Source organism: Myxocyprinus asiaticus, chromosome 35, assembly GCF_019703515.2.
Source record: "Myxocyprinus asiaticus isolate MX2 ecotype Aquarium Trade chromosome 35, UBuf_Myxa_2, whole genome shotgun sequence".
Taxonomy (NCBI): Eukaryota; Metazoa; Chordata; class Actinopteri; order Cypriniformes; family Catostomidae; genus Myxocyprinus; species Myxocyprinus asiaticus.
The window spans coordinates 19682743-19708986 of NC_059378.1; the positions used below are offsets into that span (position 1 = coordinate 19682743).

General features: G+C 39.3%; 1 protein-coding gene across 1 annotated transcript in view; it reads right to left on the reverse strand.

Moving 5' to 3' along the window:
- Positions 1 to 864: 864 nt before the first annotated feature.
- LOC127426260 (excitatory amino acid transporter 5-like) overlaps positions 865 to 26244 on the reverse strand; it is a 28685-nt gene continuing 3305 nt past the window's right edge. Inside the window, exons 2-12 of the mRNA XM_051672928.1 lie at positions 17504 to 17688; positions 14228 to 14307; positions 13881 to 14096; positions 12789 to 12831; positions 12448 to 12655; positions 12233 to 12332; positions 2784 to 3017; positions 2484 to 2678; positions 2107 to 2241; positions 1624 to 1720; positions 865 to 1452 (exon numbers count right to left, since the gene is read on the reverse strand). Coding sequence (XP_051528888.1) covers positions 1288 to 1452; positions 1624 to 1720; positions 2107 to 2241; positions 2484 to 2678; positions 2784 to 3017; positions 12233 to 12332; positions 12448 to 12655; positions 12789 to 12831; positions 13881 to 14096; positions 14228 to 14307; positions 17504 to 17688 — 1658 coding nt within the window. The 3' untranslated portion in view covers positions 865 to 1287. The remainder of the gene's footprint in view (positions 1453 to 1623; positions 1721 to 2106; positions 2242 to 2483; positions 2679 to 2783; positions 3018 to 12232; positions 12333 to 12447; positions 12656 to 12788; positions 12832 to 13880; positions 14097 to 14227; positions 14308 to 17503; positions 17689 to 26244) is intronic.

Below are 26244 nucleotides of genomic sequence, written 5' to 3' on the forward strand. Positions count from 1 at the left end.
AACAAGTTTCCTACTTGTTTCATTTAGCATAGAAAGACATTAAAATAATTCTCCCAATCCAATCCCATCCAAAGCATGCTGGGAACTGGAAATCCCCTGCCCAATTTCAGCCTTACATTGATTAAATATTATTCACATAGTCCCAACACGATTGGATTAAGTGAACAGATGGATTGTATACAATGAAATTAAGACCAAATGCTAAAGAATTGTTACATTAGCCCATTTACAATAATTGATCAAGCAGTAAAAATCACCATCCAACGAGTGAACAACATCCATTAGAAGTCTGAATCCATTTGAACGTTTCATAGCAATGTGATCATATTACTTTTTAATGACTGTGTGGAATATCACTTGGATTTTATATGCAATATAATTTATGTTCTTATCTCAAACATAAATGTGTTGTTCATTTCAAGTGTACTGGTTTAGTATTTTCAGAGTTGCTTTCCCTTTTTAGTGTTCAAGGCTGCAACTCTTGAGAGATGAATCACTGCATGTTTCAGTGGTCATAACCTCTAAATGACTAATTTGTCATTTATGTTCTTTGGGATGATCATCATGAGCTTTTTACTAAGGCACGCAGCTCTGACAAATTAGGCTTAAGCTCTCCTTGTTTGTTTGTTTTCCCCAAAATCAAATCCGATGTTGACACTGGAAGCATCTGTCCTTACGTGCATACTCTCAGTCTCTGAGTAATTTGTTTCTCAATAATGATTGTTTTATTACAAACATGTAGTAGAAGTTCATTACACAAAAGTGCAATCATTTAGATGTAAAAAAATAAAATATTAATATATATATATATATATATATATATATATATATATATATATATATATATATAAAATCATTCACCCTTTTTATTGCACACAATTTTTTGGAAAGCTTTGGAAAATGTGCATTTTCAACCGTCTCTCAGTAAACATTTCCCTCCCCCTTTAAGATACTGTTCCGTTCAGGTGATGTAATCAGGTGTGTGTTCTGACTTTACTAGTCTGTACAATCACTGAATAACAAAATTCCTAAATGAATGGCAGCATGCATTCACTTGTGGAATTCCAGCAGAAGAGTCTACACAAGTGGGCACTACTTGTAGTATGTCCCTTGTAGAGGGAATAGAATAAATGTAATCAGCTGTACATAACAGCCAATATTAGTCAATATAATCAAAAGCCTGACGATTGATCAACCAAATTGTTCATTCAGTACTTAATGGCACAATAGTAGAAATGTAGCTCCAAAAGAATGGCATGAATATCTTTAAGGCCACTGTCTGATGACTCAGACTTGACATATATTGTAGTAGACTGTGGGTCGTTCAAAAACCGTGTCCCCAACCACCTCGAATATGCAGTCTTTGCTGGCCAACAGTGGTACTTCAGTTAAAGGCACATTCTCCAAATTACGAGCAGTCTGAGTGTCCTGTGAAGCTCCATTCGCTTTGGCCTAAAGAAAGGAGAGTCACATACATGAAGCATTTATAATTTTGTGGTATTTTGATATTAAAGGTTAACCAGTTGTTTATGTACATCTGCCAGACAATCAAACATGAGCTTCAAAAAGTAATTGACCCATATAGCATTTGTATGTAAATAAAGAAAATTGAGGTTAACTCACTTCTCTGTCAGGTGGGAAGTCTTTTCGACACAAGTGGCCGATGATTCCAGCTGCCAGAGCATCTCCTAGTACGTTGATCATTGTTCTAAATCGATCTCTTTAAAACAGAAAGGGTGAAATAATTTATCCTATTGTCTGTCAAAGCTCTATGTTTGCCTCATGCTTTGTGTATTACAGGATGGTTATATACAACCTCTACTGCTAGCATCTTTTGCCTATTGTCAATTACCAGAGAAAATAGTTTTGTACAAACTGAAATAGAAGTTGAAATTATTTTCTGTGGTAATCATGATAAATATTTTCTGATAATAACTGTCAACTTGTATGGAGCCCAGAATATTCATTCACTATTTATTATATTTTATCAAGATTCAATAAACTATTTGAACACAGTATTCCATCATGGCAGTGGTTAGAGGTTATCATAAACTGTAAATGTGATTTTATTTTAAAGCAGATATGTGGCAGTAATTTCAAACATACAGAATCCAATCAATGGCCACAATCAGTGTGATGTCATCTGGTGGCAGTCCTACAGATGTCAATACTATCACCATGGTTACAAGACCTGCCTGAGGGATTCCTGCAGCACCTATGCTGGCAGCGGTTGCTGTTATACTGGAGGAAACCAAAATATTAACATTAGTATATGATCATCCTTTATTTCTCATAACTGATCTGGTCAAATAGAGCTGCTAATGTCAGGGATCATAAATCTTTAAATGTAGATTTCTGTGACTATTACAATAAGATGAATATTTAGACTTTCTTTAGATTACCTATATCACTGTCTGTATAAGAAAGTATCTGCTTATCTAGTTTCAATTAATCATTAAAACAGGTAGACTTGGCATAAATACCTGATGGTGACCAACTGTCCAAAATCCAGCTCATACTCATTGACCTGGGCGATAAAAATAGCAGCCACTGCTTCATAAAGGGCTGTTCCATCCATGTTAATGGTGGCTCCAACCGGCAGCACAAACCGGGCAATCTGCCTGTCCACGTGGCAGTTCTCCAGCAAACATTTCATTGTAATGGGCAGTGTTGCTGAACTGTGACAATAGACAAGAAGTTCCAACTCACACTTAGAGGTCATGGGCTCAATGCATGTTTTACATTTATTAAATTTGTGGAGTTTAATGAGAAGCTGCTTGTACCTGGACGATGTGGCCAGGGCAATGACCATGGCTTGCAGAAGCCCTCTGATGTATGTGAAAGGATTTTTCCGTGTCAGAATGAAATAAAAGAAGGGGAGCAAAATGAGGCCATGCACAAACAAGCCTGCCAGGACCGTTATCCCGTACCAGCCCAGCTTCTTCCCAAGTGTGGACGGATCACTCATGTCCAGGATTTTCCCGGCCACAAGAAAGATGATCCCAAAAGGAAAATACCTGTAGTATTGGCAGAGATTGATCATTTAAGAGTTTGTCTGGAAGGTGAAGAAATTAGTCATATGCTTTTTTTGGAGAAAGAGCTTCTTCAAAGGCCAATCATCTTGATAAGGTAATATGCAATATCTTCAGCAATCTTAACTGAACTAAGACTTGTTCACATTTATTTGCTTGTGTTGCAGTACATGGTCATGAGAGTGCATTAGTTCTGGAAGTAAAAATCCCATTCATTTTGTATATAGATTTTGATTAGATTTTTAACCATAACTTGATCAGACAAAATGATTTTTATGGTATGTGTTGCTGTTACGTTCTGTCTCTCTCATGTTTTCCTCGGACTCTTATTTTGAAGTTTCCTCCCGGACTACATCTCCCACAGTGCACTACCCTCATCACTACCAGCTGTTTCTCATCATCCTCACCTGTCTTCCATTCCCTCATTAGTTCTTTGGTGTATAAATAATACCCTCCAGTTTTGTTCTTTGTTTTGTCAGTTCTTGTCCGTGTCTTATATCTTTGTCTTCTTCATTAAAGCCTGCAAATAGATACATAGCCTCTCTCGCCTCTCCATCATCTCTACCACAACTTGTGACAGAAGAACTGACCGACAAGGATGAATCTAGCGGCTGTACAGATCATCCTCCTCGAACAGGGGGAGCGTCTAGTTGAGGATCACGTTCGTGAGTTTCTCCATCTAGCAAATTTGGTGCACTATGATGACCATGCTCTGGTGAATTTCTTCTGGGTTGGTCTGAGTAGTGCACTGAAGGAGCTGATGCCTCCGACAGGTCCTCACTGGACGCTCGCCGACTACATTGAGGAGGCTCTGAAATGTCCATACTCTGCGGCTCACCATACTCTGTGGGTAAGGAGGATGAGGACCTTGAATCTCCTCTCCAGCCTGCCACGGCTCATGAGCCAGCATCTGTAGCCTCGACCATCCCAGAGACTGTAGCCCCATCTGTCCCAGACCTAGCTCTCACCAAGTTGGTAGACCTGGACTTTATTCCCACCCTGACTACCTGTCACCCTCTGTTGATTCCAGCCAGCATATTGGACACCCTGGTTCCATCTGGTGCCCCTATTCCTTCCTCCCTCTGTTCAGCCGGTCCCCCTCAAGTCACCGGCTCAACCATCAGCCCATTTGACTCCACAGACAAGGGGGATCCGTTGACCCTCCGCCTTGGCCCTCCAAACCCTGGACTACGCTTTGGCCATCCAATCCCTCTTCATCACCTCCACTGCGGGCCATCAACCTATCGGCTTCACCAGGGACCTCCTTCCCACCGGCTCTGCCTCGGTCCTCGCACCCACCGGCTTTGCCTCGGTCCTCCAAGCCTCCGGCTCCACCATGGTCCTTCGGGTGTTCAGCTACACTCCGGGCACTAAGATCCCCAGTTCCACCTCTCAAGCCTCCCTTGATTTCGTCCCTTGAACTTTCCATGGCTCCATCTCCCTTGGCTCTGCCTCTCATGACTCAGACTTTAGGTGCCAAGAGTAAAGGGGGGGGGGGGGGGGGGTAGTAGTAATGTCACATTCTGTTTTCCTCTGACTCTTATTTTTAAGTTTCCTCCCGGACTACATCTCCCACAGTGCACTACCCTCATCACTACCAGCTGTTCTTCATCCTCAACTGTCTTCCATCCCCTCATTAGTTCTTTGGTACCCTCCAGTTTTGTTCATTGTTTTGTCAGTTCTTGTCTGTGTAAAGCTTGTGTGTGATTTTGTTTATGGCACGCCATGTTGTCTTATCTTCATTAAAGCCTGCGAATAGATACATCGCTTCTCCATCTCTACCACAACTTGTAACAGGTGCACTTTTTTTTAGCTCACTCCCTTAGCACCTGTTTGCACCCCCTTTTTATGGCACTCCGATATATTATGTGGTGTCCCTATGCTTTGAATACGTAGCATATCATTTTTGCACCTCTGTATACATAAGTGTATTTACTCACCCCCATGCCATCCCAGTTTTGTATGACTTTCTTCTGCAGAACACAAAGATTTTTAGAAGAATATTTCAGCTCTGTAGGTCCATGCAAAGCAAGTGAATGGTAACCAGACCTTTCAAGCTCTAAAAATCACAATGGCAGCATAAAAGTAATCCATATGACTCCAGTGTTAAATCCATATCTTCAGAAGCGATATAATGTGTGGATGAGAAACGGATCAATATTTAAGCCCTTTTGTACTATAAATCTCCACATTCTTTCACATTGTGAAAGTGGAGATTTATAGTAAAAAATGATTGAAATATTGATTTGTTTAGCACTCAATTATTTTTATTTTTTTTGCCATTAACAATTTTATTTATTCCAAAATTAAAATTAACACATACAACACATGAAAACTCAGAATCAACTTTTAACCATATATGCCCCCCACCTTCCCTCCCATCACCCAACATACATTCCAGTGGTCAGACATTAAATAGTAACAGACACACATATAAACATGCAGTTCAAAGAAAATACTCTATGACATAAAAAGACCTAAAGAAATTAACCAACCAAAAAAAGAACAAAGATTCCACATATTAATTACAGAAATTACCCAATTGTCCCTCTCCACTACTCCTCCCCCTCAATCCCCCAGGAAGGCCAAATAAGTGCCCCACTTCCTGCCATAATCACCCAACCTGCCCAGTAGTCTATATGATAGCTCTTCAAAAGCTGCCACTCTGCCCACCTCAGTGCACCACTGAGGGTGCACCCGGCGACTTCCATCCCCTGAGTATCACCTGCCTGCCGATCATCAAGCAGGTAAGGACCCAGTTTTTTATGTGTATATTTATAATATTAATACCAGCCCCATCACCCAAAATACAAAGTCTGGGGCAGAATAAAATCTGAGTGTCCAAGACCTTGCAGACAAATCTCTGAACCCCAGACCAAAACTCCTGAATCTCAACACAGGACCAAAAAACAAGGGCCATGTCCCCATCCTCCAACCGGCATCGCCAGCAAGTAGGTGTGTCTTTTAGGCCAAGCCTGTACATTCTAGAGGGGGTCCAATAAAGATGATGCAGAATCTTAAATTGAATGAGGCGCACCCTTGCATCCCTAGACATAGACTTGACATTTTTAAAAATCCTAACCCATTCCTTATCCTCCAGTACTAAATTCAAGTCTCTCTCCCATAACTTCTTAAGAGATGTTAGAACCCCATCCCCTAGACTCTTAATTAGCCAGGAATAGTACGCTGAAGCTTCATGACCTTTTCTAAAAGCAGCAAGCACCATCTCAAGAGTGTCTGCCGCTTTAGGGGGCTGCGTACTACACCCAAAGGTGGTACAGAGTAGATGGCGCAGCTGTAAATACCTAAAAAAATTGAGATCTGGGAATCCCAAACTGCTGTATAATATTTTCAAAGGATCTCAATGCTCTATTTTCATACAGGTCACCCAGTGTAGTAACACCCTTCTCAATCCATTCTGTCCAGCAGAAAGGGGACTTGTTAATGCACAAATTCGGGTTTAACCAAATACTTGCAGCAACGTTCAGATAAATGTCAGATTTGAACAAGCGAGAAACTTTTGTCCACACTAAATGCATGTGTGAGATGACGGGATGTGTCTTTACTTCTCTGGATAGCTTGGTGGAAAGACTTTGCAATGGCAAGATATGGGCAAGGAACTCCTGTTCAATAAAGAGCCAGGGAGGGGCTCTCTCAGGTAGAAGTGACCAATGTGCCAAATGTCTGAGACCAAAAGCATAATAGTAATACAAAATCTTGGGGAGACCTGACCCACCTTTGTCAACTGGCCTGTGTAACTTGTTAAAATGCATCCGAGGACATTTACCATTCCAAATAAAGGATTTAGCAATACTATCAAATTGTTTAAAATAAAAGAGGGGAACTTCAATGGGGAGAGACTGTAGTAGGTAGTTGATTTTGGAATACAATTCATTTTAATAACATTAACCTTCCCAATCATAGATAAACGTAATGAAGCCCACCTGCCCACATCGCCCGAAAACCTTTTTATTAATGGGTCAAAATGAACTAAATCAGACAAATTGCTGGAAATAAAATGCCCAAATACTTAATGCCCTGTTTGGGCCACTGGAAGACACCCGGCTGGAAAGCCGTTATTGGGCAGCACGCTGTTAGAGCTAAAGCTTCGGATTTAATCGGACCAATTGACTCTGTATCCCGAAAATTTAGAAAAGGAACTGATAATTCTGTGGAGGCAAGGCATAGATCTAGTGGGGTCGGAGACGAATAATAAAATATCATCTGTGTAAAATAAAAGCTTATGCGCCATACCTTCCGCCATCACCCCTGGAAAATCATCTACCCTTCTTATCGCGGCAGCTAATGGTTCCAGGGCAAGACAGAACAATAATGGGGAAAGAGAGCAACCCTGCCGAGTGCCCCTATCCAGAGTAAAATAATCTGAAATTAATCCATTTGTTTGTACTGCTGCTACAGGGTGTCTATAAAGTAACTTAATCCATCCAATAAAATTATTTCCGAACCCATACATTTCCAAACTCTTAAAAAGATAATCCCATTCTACCACATCAAACGCTTTTTCGGCGTCAAGTGAGATGGCATCGACCGGAGTCTGATCATTCACCACTGACCACATGATATTAATGAGATGCCTAATGTTATCAGAAGAGCTACGGACCCAAATAAACCCCACCTGATCTATATGTATAAGAGATGTCATAACTTTACTTAATCGGTTAGCCAGAATTTTTGCCAAAATTTTAACATCTAGCTGGATCAGGGAAATTGGACGGTAACTTTTACACTCGCTTGGATCTTTGTCCTTTTTAAGAATCAGACTGATCCAGGCTTGCGTCATGGTTGGGGGACGTTTTCCATTCTTTAATGATTCTGTATAAACTTCTAACAAAAGTGGAGCCAATTCTGTAGCATAAGATCTAAATAATTAAGCGGCAAAGCCGTCTGGCCCGGGAGCCTTGCCTGTAGGTAAGGATTAATTACCTCGTCAAGCTCCTCCAAGGTTATCTCAGAATCAAGAGAATTATTTTGCTCAGTCGTCAATTTAGGAAGTTTTAATGATTCCACAAATTTTCTAATATCTTCATCAGTAGACGAAGACATGGAGCTATAAGGATCAATATAGAATTCTTTAAAAGCATTATTAATATCAATAGCCGTGGTAAAAATTTCACCACCAGCAGATTTCACTGAGGGAATGGTAGAAAAAGACTCTCTCTGCTTTATATATCTAGGAAAAAGCTTCTCTGCTTTGTCCCCTGACTCAAAGTATGACTGTCTTAATAACCAAAACTCCACTTTCTGTGACAAAATAGTATTATATTTGTATTTCAATTGGGTTAATTCTCTGAGGCCATCAGATGACATTTGGTGCTTCAGAATTGTTAAAATTCCCTTCTAACTCCACGAGTTCTCGTGCATACATTTTTTGATGAATGAGGCATACTGTATGATCCGACCACTAAGAACCACCTTAAGTGCCTCCCAAGCCACGCCCACAGAGGATACTGAGGACCAGTTGGTCTCCATATAAATATTGATTTCAGTCTTTAACATTTGCTGGAAATCAGGATTTTGCAAAAGGGATACATTAAAGCGCCAACTATATGATTTATTTTTCTCTGTGTGTGGCAACACCTCTAAACTCATCAGGGTGTGATCTGAGACTAAGATGTTTCCAACTGAGCAATCAACAACAGATGAAATAAGGGATTTAAATATATTTAAAAAAATCTATTCGAGTAAATCTTATGAACTGATGAAAAAAATGTATAGTCCCTCCCAGACTCAAAATTATTGATTAGCTTCAGAAGACATATATTAAACCACTGGATTCATATGGATTACTTTTATGCTACATTTATGTGATTTTTGGAGCTTGAAAGGTCTGGTCACCATTCACTTGCATTGTATGGACCAACAGAGCTGAAATATTCTTCTAAAAATCTTTGTGTTCAGCAGAAGAAAGTCATACACATCTGGGATGGCATGAAAGTGAGTAAATAAGTAAAATAAATGAGTTTATTTTTGGTTGAACTATCCCTTTAAATATACAAAGCACAATAAGCCTTAAAGTCAACATGAAACGGTGTTCGCATCCCATTTTACCTCAGTAATGTGACATATTTCTGAGTAAAAGGTAGGATCAGTGGCGTACACAGACCTCAGCAGGGATGGGCGAAAGGATAAAAAAGGGCACTGAAGTCCTTGTGGTGGTGTAGTGACTCGCCTCAATCCAGGTGGCGGAGGACGAACCTCCGTTGCCTTCGCGTCTGACACTGTCAATCTGCGCATTTTATCACATTGCTTGTTGGGCATGTTACCGCGGAGACCTAGCGCATGTTGAGGCTTCACACTATTCTCCGCGGATCATCCACGCACAACTCGCTATCATCCAACTCACCACGTGCTCCACCGAGAGCGAGAACCACATTATAGCGACCATGAGGAGGTTAACCCAACGTGACTCTACCCACCCTAGCAACTGGGCAAATTGGTTGCTTAGGAAGCCTGACTGGAGTCACTCAGCACGTCCTGGATTTGAACTTGCGACTCCAGATGTGGTAGTCAGCGTCTTTAGTTGCTGAGCTACCCAGGCCTTTTTTTAAAGAGTAGCACTTATATACTTAACTCATTCTTTGCTTTTTGTGTATTTAAGCATTTTTCTTGTTTTATAAACACCATTTTTTCCATTATTTTCTTTTTGACAAATAATAGCCTATTCTGTTATATTCTTAACAAAAAGCACCATATTTTTGATAATCCCATGTTTTTGACGTGTCATAGTAAAACCATGGTATTTTTTGAAGTATCTTGGAGTACTATGACAGTATCATGAAATAAAAATATAATCATTCAGTACCATGGTATTACCATGATAAGGACACAGTGTCTTTTTCTTTTTCTTTTTCTTTTTTTTTTTTTGTCTAATCTTTTTCTTGTCTCATAACTCTTTTCACTTTTCTCATCTCTGCACCTTCACTTTATCATTTTATCTCTGCTGCTTCCATTCTGACCTTGTCACCATGGTTTTGAATGGGTAGCCCACATGTCCAAAATACCATGGTGTTTTTCTGAAAGTGATTAGTCTATTAGTTTAAACAAAAACCAAACTGGCTTTGGCTGAATCAGAAAGCTCCTTCAATTAATGGCAGTATTCTATAAAAGACGTATGCAATTTATATCACTGAAAACGATGCCACTGCTCCCATTATAATTAATAAAGCTGTCTATACTGCAGGTGTGCCATGTGATGTCGGAAATGCGGTAGCAATCGAGTGTTAATCTGTTGACGAACTTACAACACAATATATAGAGTGGACATTTTATCTGACCTATGTTGGTTTGCATTTATAGTTCTGCGTCGTTCTGTGTACACAGCCAAAATGCTAACTATATGTTTCATAAATAAACAAAAGCAATGCAAGCAATGTAATTTCTGGATTCTAAAGTATTTATTAAATTATTGTAGCATCAAAAATGATGTATGTGAACATGTTGAAATGTAGGCTACATATTATTTATTATACATTGCAGGCAGAAAATTAATGAGGAAAATACTGTATGCTTGTGCTTGAGTCGCTTAAATAATAATGCATAAACATGTTTTGGCATACTATTGATGTTCCTTGCTGAAAAAGAAATCATCAAAATAATTAATAACTAGCCTCAATAACACAAAATAGGTGTCGTTTTAAAGACTTTACAATGCATACAGGCAATATAACCAACTCTTACCAGCTGCTTTTTAATTTGCTGACAAATTAGAAGTGCTCTGTTTCCATAACTTATGAAATATGGTTATTTACTCTACACAAACTGTCAAACATATGGTCAAATCATTGTGCCGATCGGAAAGTTCGAGAATAGAAAACAACATTATTTTACTCACATATTAAATTAATATCAAGTAATGGCCTGGAGAAAAAAGCTTTCAGAGTGTACATACTATAAACAGATATCTTCTGTCGCATTTTGCTTGTAACTTCATGAAACACAAACAGAATAAAAAAACAGCTGATGCTCCGTGACACCACTTCGATCTCCGGGGCGAATTCAAAACAACAATTTTGCTCCTTCAAAGGGCACTGCTGCGGGAGGGGACGCCACTCGAAAGCTCGTTGCAAAGGAAAGTGAGAAAATGAATGGGCCCTTCCACAAGACGAAGGGCACGTTTATACAGTGATTCTGTGTTCCCTTCAGAGTACCAACTTCAAGGGCCCTGTACCTCAGAGGGAGTAGGGCATAGAGAATCACTTGCGATTGGAATCCGACCCCGATCTGCTGTGGCGCACTGTTAAAGGCACCTACGCTTATTTTCCTTTAATACGCCCACGATTTACAAAGAAACCTCATTATAACACATTATTACTGTTATTGTGAGATTATTAAGAGATTTTAATTCTGTTTTATTTAACCATTTTAATTCAATTATTAAAATTTCTAAAAAGAAGGGCACCTTCAGACTTGTGAATGAAAGGGCTTGCGCCCCTGCTGCCCCCGTTCTGTGCACATCACAGGGTAGGATTTTCAATGGAAGAAAAATGCAGAGCGGGACTTTATACATCAGGAATGGATTGGATTGTGTAATTGGTCTGTAAATGCAGGTGGTTCAAGGGATGGGGTTGAAAAACAAGAGGGCTTGAAGATGTCATTCAAGTTATTACAGTTTTATGTATAGTTTTACAGTTGTTTTTTTGTTTGTTTGTTTGAAATAATGTGTGCTGATGAATCATGCACAATAAGGCAATGAATGTGTATTAAGTAAGTAAATAAGGTCAAATTTGATTTCATCTTGACTTTGATAAAAGCCTTAATCAATGATTTTAAGAAGCCAAATAGAGAAATTCCCTACTCTACCCAGCAGTGTGGAAAAGCGTGTGAGAGCTCTTAAATGCAGGTAATCCATAATCCTTGCATGTGCCACATGACAGCCTAGCTTTAATACACCTCCATGGTGTCAGCCGTGTCTCACATGCCATCTGCATGCAACAAACTTTCCCTCAGATCCTCAAGCTAATGGTATCTGAGTCCTCAAGCTTCTCAATGACTTTGACCTTAATTTCAATAATTACTTTTAGTTTTTTGTATGGAATTGGTTCTATGATCCTTTAAAACCCCAAATGTATTATTTAAAGATTATAGTTCTGACTGATCTAATTTTCCAAAGAACATAATAAAACATCACAGACTGCTTGGTTTATTGTTAAATGAGTTCATACCAGAGCTCAGTCTCTTACCATACAGCTGCATTAATGATCTTCATCACACACTCATTGATGCACTGGCAAACATTTACTAGGGGAGCCCCCCGTTCACCCATTTTACCAAGTAAGAGACCTAAAGAAAAAAATTCAATATATTATTTTTTTTTATCATGTCATTTTACTCTATAAATATCCTTCATTAGGTGGAAGCTCCACTTAAAGGAGGTTGGAATGAGTAGATGCTTTACCCATCGTAGCTGAGAAAATAACAATGCCAAGTACGTTCATCTGTTGGCTGCTACCCGGACGAGTCTTATACTCGATATCTGGAGGTGGCGTGAGCTCCAAAAGCACAGTTCGACCCTTTGGATTGTCTTCATCAGGCATCAGGTACACAACGTTTGGGCGTTCCGTGATCACTGGAGGTTTTAAAATGGGAATAAGGTCTGTCTTATACTGAAAAGAGATGATAAAAATACAAAAATATCAGTAAGGGAGATGAGAGAAGATGATAATTTTTTTCCTTGTTTTACATTTTAAGATCACTCATCAGATAAGGATTTATATGTTAAAGTGTCGATTCACTCACCTGCTGAAATGTGGCTTCAATGAGATTGGAGGGGATCATATTTCTGGGAATAGAAATTACACAGAATAAATGGCCATGTGTCTTAAGCATTTGAAGCACAATTGTGTCTTCATAAATATACTGTAAACCACAATCCATCTATCCCCTGTCATACATGCTGTGGACCCAACCACTGAAACCTGGAGAAATAAATGTAGTGGCACGAGACTGACAGCAGCTCACTGAGACCTGCATGAGCAGAGGGGGGTTGGGAGGGTCCTCCACTCTTACATGGCCCTTTGTATGGATTACTAAAAATATCTTAATCATCCCTCTGCTTTAATAGGATTGCACTGTAACGGCCTAAACTCCCCAGACATGGCCAGCTCTTTCGAATGGCGGCGACATGGTGTCACGTAGACATGTTTTCAATCATTTTTTGGAAATTAATAAATGGAGGGGATGGATTATGTTGGCTTCCCCAGATTATCAGAATGAGGTGAATTTTACCCCAAAACCCTTCCATCTTTTCTGTAGCTGGAGAGGCTGATATAAAGGTGACAGTGAGTTTGCTGAGTTGGACTTGTTCCTGGACTGACATCTTTTGTTGGTCCTGCAATAATGTAACTGAAAGAAACATAGCCTTAACCGTAACAACATAGCCCTAACCCTAAACCTTACCAAAACCTATCCTAACCCTTACAATTAACTACCCATAAAATCAACGGGCAATGATTGGTTGATTATAATGTTGTTCAAGCCCCTAATTCCAGCCCTAAGCAAACCTTAAACCAAACCCTGATTTAGTTGATGGGAATATTGATCCAGGACTAACAAGGATGTTGATCCAGCAACATGGCCTACTTGTTGACAACAACATTGATCTCAACCAATCATTTACCGTTGATTTTAGGGGTATTTAATGGTAAGGGTTAGGATGGGTTTGGGTTCGGGCTATGTTTATAGGGTTGGGGTTAGGGCTATGTTGGTTTTAGTTATGATGTTGCAGGACCAACGAAAGATGTCAGTCCAGGAACATGTCCTATTTGGCAAACTCACAGTCACCCTAATATTAAACTGGAGTTTCTCATAGTCCATTCTCGACAGTCATACCTGACCAGATCTAGCAGTGCATCTGCAGATGTCATGACCTGTCCACCCCCCAGCCTATGGCTCTCCATGTCTGTTCCATAGCCAGGTTTGATGATCAGAACAAGTATAATGCCGACCACTACGGCAATGAACGTGGTCCAAAGGTAATAGGTTACCGTCAGCAACCCCATCCTGCAGCAGGCCTTTGACTCCATAGACGACAGTCCAGACATCAAACTACAGGTAGACAGTAAGAGCTGATATGAGGATATGTCTACAGAGTCTTTACTTATGAAAAAATAAAAATGAAAAAAGATTTTTGTCTGATAGTAAATTTATTAAATATGTAAAGTGAGTAAAAGTGTCACCTGGAGGTGATTAGAGGAAGAATCAGCATTTTAAGTATTCGCATAAGCAGCTCTCCAGGGAAGGAGAAATAGATTTTTGCCTGTTTAGAAAAACAAATATCTTTATTTTAGAGGTTTTAAAGACTTTAATAAAATGTCAAAATGTCACATACAGTAGTTTATAACTGTTTTATCAGTTTATAGATAAAAAAAAAAGAATGAATGTTAAGGATGCTGTAACAGGTTGAAAAGGTACAATATTTTACAAGCACTGTCAGAGGTATTTTATTGTCATTTCTTGTTGATAAAATATGAATACCTGTGTTATTCATAACTGCAATATGTATGCATATGATTTATTTTGTATTAAATGGCTCTCTGGAACACTTGATTCTAATTAGTCAAATTGGTTATTCCCCAGTCACATGTTTTTGTGTAATAACTTTAACTATATTTGACTGTTTTCCCAGTTCACTGATTTCCTACAAAGCTGTGCTAGTTTCAACAAGTCAGTGTTTCCCATTAATTACCTAGACTGTAATTATATACTTAATATTTTTAAGGGGGCCTGGGTAGCTCAGCAAGTAAAGACGCTGACTACCCCCTCTGGAGTTCGCGAGTTCAAATGTGACTCCAGCCAGGTCTCCTAAGCAACCAAATTGGCCCAGTTGCTAGGGAGGGTAGAGTCACATGGGGTAACCACCTCGTGGTCGCTATAATGTGGTTCGCTCTCGGTGAGGCGCATGGTGAGTTGTGCATGGATGCCGCAGAGAATAGCGTGAAGCCTCCACATGCGCTATGTCTCTGCGATAACGCGCTCAACAAGCCACGTGATAAGATGCGCAGATTGATGGTCTCAGACAGAGGCAACTGAGATTCGTCCTCCTCCACCCGGATTGAGGCGAGTCACTACGCCACCACGAGGACTTAGAGCGCATTGAAAATTGGGCATTCCAAATTAGGGAGAAAAAGGGGAGAGAAAATTTTTTATTTTTTTACACTTCTCATAATAACATAAAAGAATGCTCTAGTCGATTTTTTGATTTGACCATTTGTGAACTGCATTAAACTCCGTCTCGTTTATGCTTTGTGGGTGTGACTTTTTTTGCCGTGTCATCAATCATATCTATACAAGCAATGTGTTTATTATTAAGTTACTACTAGAGCACAAAATTGTTTATAAGAGCTCAAAGTTCTTCATAGATCTAGCCTCTTAATATTGCTTTCAAAGTGCACCAGATTGATGCATTTAACTTTGAAATGTACAAAATATTCTTCCGGGGGACTATGCTTCTGGACATGCCTAGAGGGTCCGAAGTCCACCCACCACAGTCTCACAAAATCCTGTGGGAAACACTGCAAATCTTCACGCCGATGTCTGTTTCAACTCACAGAATAACCTCAAATCAATATTTAATGTCTAAATATTTATGTATTTGCTAGGTTGACATGTAATGAGAAAGTAATGTTCATTTATTGCAAAATAATCCCTCTTCAGGATGATACGAGACCCTTTTGTGTCAGAGACTATTTTGTGATAATGACCAGAAGTCTTTACAATTCTCTTTCATGTTTTTGCCCTCACCATTTAAAGTTAGAGCTGTCAAAGTTAACACGTTCATTTGTGCGATTCATTTTAAAAGCTGAATGCGTTCATTTTTCTTAATTGTGATTAAGAACACATTTACCTTTAATAAAGCATAAACCAGCATAAACATTGGTCGGAGCAGGGTGGAACCTTGAACAATGTGTCCGCTCAGAGTCATTACACTGAAACACACACCACAAACATGTGGCCAAGTTCGGAATGGCATACTACCATATTAATCTAACTATTTCTGCCATAGACATATTTGGCAGAAGTAGTAAGAGTAGTATGGCTAATATGCCATTCTGAACTCAGCCACACACAACAGCCATGTCAGTGATCAAATGATGTGGAAAAGACCTCTTAACGCTATTGGCACTGACACTCTGATGCGAATCATGAAAGCAGCTCACGATTGCTGCAGCAAAGCGGGTAGCCACAGTTTGCCGGCTGATTAACATTGTGGAGGATGAAGGTTTAAGAGATTTAATGCCTACTGCAATAAATATGCAACCTTTGTGGGGACTAGTTCTTTCAATTAGTCAACCTCCTACTAAAACTTAGCGAAACACTTGAATTGGTGATATTTTAGTGCATTTCTATCTTTATATTGTGGAAGGCTTTGTTTGGAAAATGTTAGTAAAATATTATTGTTACATATTGTTTTGTTTTCTTTATTAATAAGGAAATAAGTGCATTTTGACAGGAAAAGAAATATATAGAGAATTTCAGCACTTTCAAAATCTGTGATTAATCACAATTAACAATGAAAATTATGCAATTAATTGCGATTAAAATTGTAATCGACTGACAGCACTATTTAAATTGTAATTTAGTTACTTGGTACACTAGACCAAGTAGGGTTCATGAGCTTATAGCTTTCAGTGTCCAAGTTCATCCCCCACACAACCCCTCTGAGCTACTTTCCTTGTATGTTTCTCCTGACTGTTGACATTAAAAGGCTCAAACGTTACACTCTGTGTGACCGTCTCTCGCACGTCAACCTCCGCTTGCGTTGGTAGACTGCTCTCTGTCTGGGATTAAGTCAACTGAGCATAGAATGGTTTTAAGGTCTCACTAACATTCACCCCTGCATGCCTCCAACCATCACATCAAAGGTCAACAATGTTGTTCTCATGTAATCTTTTGAGTTACATCATTTATAGTGAAGATTGATACAAACAATCCAGATACATGATGAGTGAATTCAATGTGTGCCCTCTAAAATCTGATTAAGTGAATGTTTGCTGGTCTTAAATCATCTAACCATAGTTAATAAAATGCCCCCTTAAAAGCACATGTAGACTGAGCAAATTTTCATACAAAAACCACACTATGAAATTATACAATTGGCTTGAAGCAAGAAAATAGTTAAAGGCTGGAGAGATGTTGCAGCAAATTTGTTAGTGAGACTATGTGGTGCTGTTTATTTGACCCAAACAAGCTTGGCAAAATGTTCAACCTTAACTAAGATCCCTTTGAGGAAAAAATATGGGCCAATTAATGGGTCACATGTTCTTTAAAACACACAGTGGACAGAGATTCAATCTAAGAATAATACCCTTCATAAGATGTGTCCACAAAACAGGGTGTACCTACATGATCATCACCCAAACTGCATCATTATACCTTTTGAATATTCCTGCCTTGTGTTCATTTTCATCTACACTTTCATAATGATTTACTTCATTCAAATCTGAGTGAAATACCTGTGTGGAGAGGGCCAGACCCCTCAGCATGAAGCCCAGGATGCATCCTGTGATCACAGCCAGCACTGAGAGAGTCAGAAGTCCATTTCGCCTGATGTACTCCTTCACATACTCCATGACATTGACCGAGAACGTGCTTTTCATGCAGTCTTTCATTCTCTCCAGTGGGGTTTTAGCAGGCCCTGCTGGAGAGAAGAATTGGGGAGGCTCAGGGGGTACCTCCTCGGCATCTGTGGGTATCAGTAGCTCCTCCATGGCAAGACACTGCGAGTAGCGCAGGGAGCCAAAGTGGTGGTAACCTTTTCTAACGAGGGATTAAGCCATCATGCATTCATTGAGCAACTCAAGACCATGGTCAAAAGGAATTAGGAGGCTAAGAGGATTAGGACGCAGTAATAAAATCTAACACTTCCCTGTTGACAGTGGCCTGATGCCATACTATTGTATTTCTGGCATGACGGAAACTGATGTCAATAATCCTTGTTTTTGCGTATTTACTACCGTCAGCAGAGGTACAAAGGGACAGGCATTGTGTAGTATGTGAACCTAATCCATAGGGAGGACAGGTAAATTATCTGTGTCTCTAAACCCACAGGAAAAGTCAGCACATGCCTTAACATGATCTTGTTACCACTAATGCCAAAGAGGATGCTTACAGAAGTGGGGATAAAATATCGTACAACCAGGCAAGGAACACACTTACTAAGGAAATTAGAATGGCTAAAAGAAGCTATTTTGAAAAGCTGAACAGGTTTCAGCCAACGATCCTGCATCTGTGTGGAAAGGCCTGAAAAGCATCACCAAGTACAAGACACCTCCCCTTTGTCTGTAGAGAGTCAACTAATGGCTGATGAACTGAATGTGTTTTACTGCAGGTTTGAAAAGCCCAGACTCACACCCCTCACCTGCTCTGATCTTTACTTCACACACACACCAACACCTCCTGGAACCCCCCTCCTGCTACTCAATCTGCACTTATGACCTGTGAGGAGGATGTGTGCCGGGTCTTTCGGAAACAAAAACTAGGAAAGCTTCAGGCCTGGTTTTGGCCTACCTGAAGGACATCACTGGACCCCTGCTGGACCCCCTTCAGTTTGCTTACCGAGCAAACAGGTCTGTGGATGATGCTGTCAATATGGGACTGCATTATATCCTGCAACACCTCGACAGACTTGGGACTTATGCAAGGATCCTATTTGTGGACTTCAGTTCAGCCTTCAATACCATCGTGCCTGATCTTCTCTCAACCAAACTGACCCAGCTCTCTGTGCCCACCCCAATCTGTCGATGGATCACCAGCTTTCTGACAGATAGACAGCAGCTAGTGAGACTGGGGAAACTCACATCTGGGACCCTCACTATTAGCACTGGTGCTCCTCAGGGATGCGTTCTCTCTCTACTGCTCTTCTCCCTGTACATGAATGACTGCACTGCAAAAGACCCCACTGTCAAACTCACCATCCTGAACAGCACTGTGGCAGCAGTGGAGTCACTCATGTTCCTGGGCTCTACCATCTTTCAGGACCTGAATGGGACACCCACATAGACTCCACTGTGAAGAAGGCTCAGCAGAGGTTGTACTTCCTTCGCCAGCTGAGGAAGTTCAACCTGCCACAAGAGCTGCTGACACAGTTCTACTCGGCTGTCATTGAGTCTGTCCTGTGTACATTTGGTTCAGCCACCAAATCAGACTGAAGGAAACTACAACGGACAGTCAGGATTGCTGAGAGGATTATTGGTGCCTCCCTGCCCACTCACCAAGACCTGTATGTCTCCAGAGTGAGGAAACCTGCAGGTAGAATCACTCTCGACCCCACACACCCTGCCCACTCCCTATTTGAACTGTTGCCCTCTGGCCGGCGCTACAGAGCACAGAGCGCCAGGACATCCAGGCACAAGAACAGTTAACAATTAAATTATGAACAATTAAACTGCTTCAGGACTCCCCCATAGTGCAATAATGTAAATACATATCTCATGTACATATGTAAATTCACATATTTAATTCAGTAACTGTACCCCTACCTTGCACATACATTAGCACTTGCACATGTACATACACCATTCTGTTATATGTCCTATTATTTCTTTGTCTTTTTATACTCTTACCTTGTTTTATATTATGTGTCTCACTGTAATGTTCTGTGTGCACTTGTTTGTCCTACCACCAAAACAATGTTTCCTCGTGTACTCAAATGTGCTCAAATCTCAGTTAAATCAGTTTGCCTTTTTATTTATTTATTTATTTATTTAGAGAAAGTTTGTCATATTCACTGAAATTGAGCTATGGAAGAAATTTACTGTAAAAAAATAATAATAATAATAATAATAATAAATAAATACAGTGACCATGTTTCAGAAATAACATGATCTCATTTTGGTGCCTGTATACAGTTCACTACCATTTATATTATTTAATTATATAAACCAACTTTCTGTAACTACAAAAATCTGCTTTTCACTGTCAAATGTATTGTTAATCACCATAATAACAACAGAAGGCCACATGATTAATTAAAGTACATCAAGAGTGGGCCTTGCAGGAGCACTGACCAATACACAATACACCAACCATCAGACATGGGATACTTCACTGGACACTGCCTGAAACTTGGACTTGACTTGGACTCCACCGGAAATGAATCTGCCACAAGCTTACAGTCGAACTGCAGTGCACCATAATGACCTCTGCCTGCATCACCTTGGTCAGAGGATGGATTACGCTCTTAAAATGGAATATATAGATAATAAATTAATTGCTGCCTTCATCAGCCAAATAACAAAAGACAATGCATCTGTTTGCACTTCCACAGTTAATTAAGAATGTAAATTCTAAAAATGTAGTCATTAATCTTAAAGTTAATACAAAAGCTTTTTTGTTTAAAAATGGGCCCCTAACACTTAGTATACTAATTTTAAATCTTGACTTGTACTACACATAAATAACTCATATTGGCATTATATTCATGCTGTTTAGTCAGTGGGGAACTGGCACTAACAGTTAGCCTGGTTTCCCCCAAGGTTATTTTTCCCCATTAACCATCTTATGGAGTTTTGTGTTCCTTGTCACAGTCGCCTTAAGCTTGCTCAGTGGAGGTCTAAATAAAAATATAATTATTTTGTATTGTTTATTTTAAGGCGCAATTTGCAATAGTTGTTTTTTTTTTTTTTTTTTTTTTTTTTTATAAACCGCACTATTAAGACTCGAAGACATTAGTATATTACAACAATTTCTGTTAAAGCATAATTTTCTGTAAAGCTGCTTTGAAATGAACAAATAAATGAACAAATGAACAAATAAAAATGACTTGACTTGAAACATGTAGAGACAGTAAACAGTGTTACACCATCAGGGTAACACATGTGACACTAAAATAATGCAATATACAATAACTAAACTACAGAAAATATAAAATTGAACACCCCAATGTACATAAGGTATATAAAAAAATAAGAAGAAACATAACTATTTCCATAAAAAATAATGAAATGGGATGGGTCACGCAGGGACTTCTGGGAACATCCAATTATAGTTTTTTTTTCTTTTTTTTTTTTACCGGATTTTAACAATATTTTACCATAAAAGTAAACGTATTCTTTTGTTAAACATAATATAAATGTTTTACTGTTAATTAAATGGTAAAAATATTTTTTTTACATCTAAATAATAATATTGTAAAATGTAGTTTTGTTAAATATATTATAATTTTTACTGTATATGTTAAGGGATATGTTACGTATATTTGAACTGTTAAAGGTGCAGTATGTAACAATTTTCATGTAATATTCGCCTTTTTTTTTTTTTTTTTTGCCAGTGTGTGAACGGCTTGTAACACAACTTAAAAAATGAGCCCTTCCCAGACTTCCTAGGTTGCCTATTAAAGTTAAAAATTAAAATTATTTTTGCTAAAACCTTCATTTGAATCAGACCTGTCTCATTAAATAACATTAAAAATATAGTCTTTTCGAGTGATGCCCCCTTCATGCAGTGCCCTTTAAGAGCGCAAAATGCTGCCCCTTATATGGTATTGTTTATTTTTCAATGAGTGGTTTTCCCATGCTTCAAACACACATGTCTGAATCCCAGTGTTAATTTGGTGGTCAAGTCTCCTAATGGATAATATGGATTTAAATAAAACATTGGAGAGTGCGATGCTTTTTACACAACACAATTCATGTAGCGAAATTTGGAATTATTTTGCCTGATGACTGGGAAAACCCATCTTGCCATGAATGCCTACAGAGATTTCAAGCCAAAGGGGGAAACACCAGCAACCTTATTAAGCACCTTCGGTGCTTCTGCAGAATACACATGGGTTAGTGCCACTTCATTTAACCTAAATGCTTTATCCTCTCTGAAAAATCGTATGTTGCACGTTTAATTTTTTTCCAAGTACAAATGCATGGTGGTGGTAACTTCGCAAATTCGCACTTTTGATTAGATCATGTCCCTGAGCCGTGCGATCAAACCGTTGTGAGTGTGTGTGTGTGCGGGTGTGATATCTGCACTCGCACTGCTGTTTACAAGGAGAGAGGGGCTGAAGCGGCTCCTCAAAACAGTATTTTCAACGTTAAAATATCTTGATTTTTATGTTTCCAACAATCAAATAATCACAGAAATAATGGAATAAAAGCTTAAATCCGTATAATGTAATTTGTTTCCCGTAAATGTGCTCAAAATGCTGGCATATGTATTTAAAAGCAGACCTAGTATAAGTTTTTATCCTATTTTTAAGTTGAAAAGTATCTGAAAGCTCTGTTACACAGTGTTTGATGAAGATATTCAAGCATGTGGGGAAGAAATGCTGCCCTCCCGAACTCCACAGCGCCCCTCAGTTTTCCCAATGGAAATCTGTGGTCAAATATGGTACTGCAACGAGCCCTTATTGAGACCCATTGGGCCAGGAATAAATCTGCCCATAAACGTAGTGCCAAACCAAAAGTAATTTTAGCATTAGTGCGTGCCAGCAGCGTGACAGATCGTGAATATGGCGAGCACTATCGATTAACGTGTGTATAACAGTGTGCCGTTTCTATGGCAAATTAAAGACAAATTGACCAACACACTCTCACTGCAAAATCGTCAGGATTCCTATGACTTTTCTAAATTTGGCTAATTCGTATGATATCGTGCAACTGCACTCGTTTGAATTCCTACGACTTTCATTACAGCCAGTGAAGTTGCTGGACATCGTTTCCATCTAATACGTGACAAATACTTGCTTCTGTCACACACAACAGCTTCCTATCATGTTTACACACTTTACTGATTGGTTAAGTTTAGATAAGGAGTTTGAGTAAGGGCATAATATTAATAAGTATGTCCTTAACGCCTCGTGTGCAAAACTCACGCTTACTTCCACATTACACATCTGGGAATTTGCACGTGATGAAGTCGTACAAGTTTATACGAACAAAATCGTGCGACATCACACGAAATAGCCACTTTGTAAATTATGTACAACTTTTCATGAGATTGGGTTGAACTGACCATCAAACACTTTCTTTCTGTAGAACCAGACTGTGACGAGGAGGAGGGCAGGCTAATCGGGCTAATCAGCCGAGGAGAGGGATAAGTGCAGAGGGATGCGGCAGTTCGAGAGAGAGAAAGAGCCACACGCAGCTGCCGTGTGTGTTTATGTTTTGTGTCTTTTTGTTTAAGTTTAAATTAAAATATTACTTAGACTGTTCAGCTCGTTCCTGCCTCCTCCTCGTCACAAACCCTTTTGTTGAGTTGGCTATAAGCCATAACATTGAACGACTAAAAAAAAGACACAAAACATAAACGCACACAAGGCAGCTGCGTGTGGCTCTCTCTCTCTCTCTCTAACTGCCACATCCCGCTGCATTTATCCCTCTCCTTGGCTGATTAACCCGATTGGGGGCCGGGCGTGCGTAGTCACGGCCTGGCCCCACCCTCTTCCTCGTCACACAGACATTAAAAAAAAAAAAAAAATAGTTTGGCAATCAAAAGATAAAGGTAGGTGATAAGACATTTTATGTTTTGTATGATGACAAATTGTATGTCCAAAAGCCTTGGCTCTTGAAACTTTCTGTTTTAAATTTACTGTAAACACATTATTATCATTATAAAACATCTAGTTTTTTAGTACTGTGGAAATGTGTTTATGGCATGTAGATTCTTTTTCTCTCCCTCTCCTTTATGGTGTTCTTCAACAACACTTAAAATGATCAAATAACATTTTAATTTAGATTTTGATCTGCAACAAGTCAACATTTTAAGATAAAGTATTGTTATTCAGAATATTAGAATCAAGATTATGTTCTTAGGGTACTGCCTTGTGGTGGAATAATGCAAGGTCCTGCCCCACCTATATTTGTGGTCAGAGACCCTGGCAGATTCAGGGGGCCACTGTATAAAAACAAGGAGGGCAGCTGTCCCTGACATGAGCAATCTCATTATTTTTTCGTAAACAAGGCCAGGTTGCGTAGACATTGTGTTAGTTTAATGAAACCATGGATATCACAGTAATCCAATCAAACCTTAATTCTATCATGACTAATGGCAGTTTGATGTGAGAATCATGTTTACTGCAGTTGGCCTGTGTTAAGAGTCTGATAGGTCAGGAACTCGGTGCGTCAGATATTGGCTTTGTGGCACAGTGTGAGATAAAGGGTCAGACTGGTTACATGATATCTGGAACTTTTCCAACCAGGTGATTATCTAGAGCAGTGGGTCTTAAATGGTTTTGCTTCACAAAAAAGATTTTACATTGGACTAATTGGCGACACATTAACAAAACAGTTTAACAAAAATGTCCTTAAAAAAAGACATTGAGGGTTAGGGTTGGTAGGGTTAGGGTTAATATTACCATGAAGGCCCAACAATATGCAAATTAAGATTAATAGGAAAATTAATCATTTTGTTAATGCATAAACAGCAGAAGTGGGATTTACTAGCCAAACATATCGAACAAATACTTGGCTAAATACTGTATTAGGCCTCGCAGGCCCAGATGGAATCAGCTGACTTTTTCACATTTTCTCTGTTAATTTTGTGGGGAAATCTCCGGAAATTATTTAAAGATAGTAAAATGTTTAAAATGGAGCTACTGTAGGAGTACTATACACTTATTGGTAGCTGAAAGCATATACAAATTTGCCAAAATATTTAATAAACTAACATGCAAGGGGTGGGGGACTTGTTAAATTTTTGTGTTTCAATTTCCTGAGTGTTACTTTGGGCAGTATCTGTTTTTTGAGTCATTTTCAAAAAGTTTTCATGAATTCACTAATGAAGCACTTCCTGCTATACAGCACAATTTAAGCCTCTAAATGGTGCTAGTATGGAAGATAGCAACCAATAAACAACAACAACAACAAATAGATCAAATACAGCCTTAATGAGACAATTAACAAAATGAATTAAAACTGAAACGTTTCCTTATAAAGTAAATCCAAGGACAATAAGGACATAAACAAAACTGCATTTGGGTAATGCATTTACAAATGTTAACAAATAAAACCTTATCGTAAAGTGCTACCAGCATTTGTCTGTACAGTGCCCCCTGCAGTCACATGAAACAACCAAAACTGCTATGGATAAGAACTTACACTGCGTGCACAATTATTAGGCAAGTGAGTGTTCTGATCTTATCATTATTTCCATGCACATTTTCCAACTCCAAACCATATCATTTTCAGGTGATATGTATTTGTGTAATGAGGGAGGGTGTGGCGAAAGTGACCTTAATTCAAGGTGTGCATAATTATTAGGCAGCTTCATTACCTAATGTAATGCGGAAAATGGGCCAAGAAAAGGCGCAAATTAACTGCAAAAGACTTGATAAGAATTAAACGAGAAGCTACCAGGAACCCATTATCCTCCAGTGCCACCATATTCCAGAACTGTAATCTACCTGGAGTGTCCAGAAGTACAAGGTGTCAAGTGCTCAGAGACATGGCCAAGGTCAAGAAGGCTGAAACACGACCACCACTGAATATATTCACAAGTTGAAGCGTCAAGATTGGGCAAAGAAATACATGAAGACAGATTTTTTCAAAGGTTTTTTGGACAGATTAAATGAGAGTGACTCTTGATGGACCAGATGGATGGGCCCATGGCTGGATCACTAACGGATACAGGGCACCACTTCGTGTCAGGTGCCAGCAAGGTGGAAGAGGGGTACTGGTATGGGCTGCTATCATTAAAGATGAGGTAGTTGGACCTTTTCGAGTTGAAGATGGACTGAAACTCAACTCCCAAACCTACTGCCAGTTTCTGGAAAGTACCTTCTTCAAGCAGTGGTACAGGATCTTTATACAGGACAATGCTCCATCACATGCATCCAAGTACTCCACTGCTTGGCTAGCCAGCAGGGTCCTCAAATATGCCCAAATAATGACTTGGCCCCCTTCCTCGCCTGACTTAATTCCTACTGAGAACTTGTGGGCCCTTCTCAAATGTGAGATTTACAGTGAGGGAAGACAATACACCTCTTTGAACAGCATTTGGGAGACTGTGGTTGCTGCTTCACCGAAAGTTGATCGTGAACAAATCAAGAAACTGACAGACTCCATGGATGGAAGGCTCATGGCAGTTATTGAAAAGAAGAGTGGCTATTCTGGTCACTGAATATTTTTGAAAGGCCAAAAATGTTAATTAATTGTCATTTTGTGTTACTTATTTGTTGCGCTTACTCTAAAAATTGAGAATAAACAATTGAGTTGGGAGAAATTATTTTTGTAATTTAGTTGCCTAATAATTGTGCACACTTATA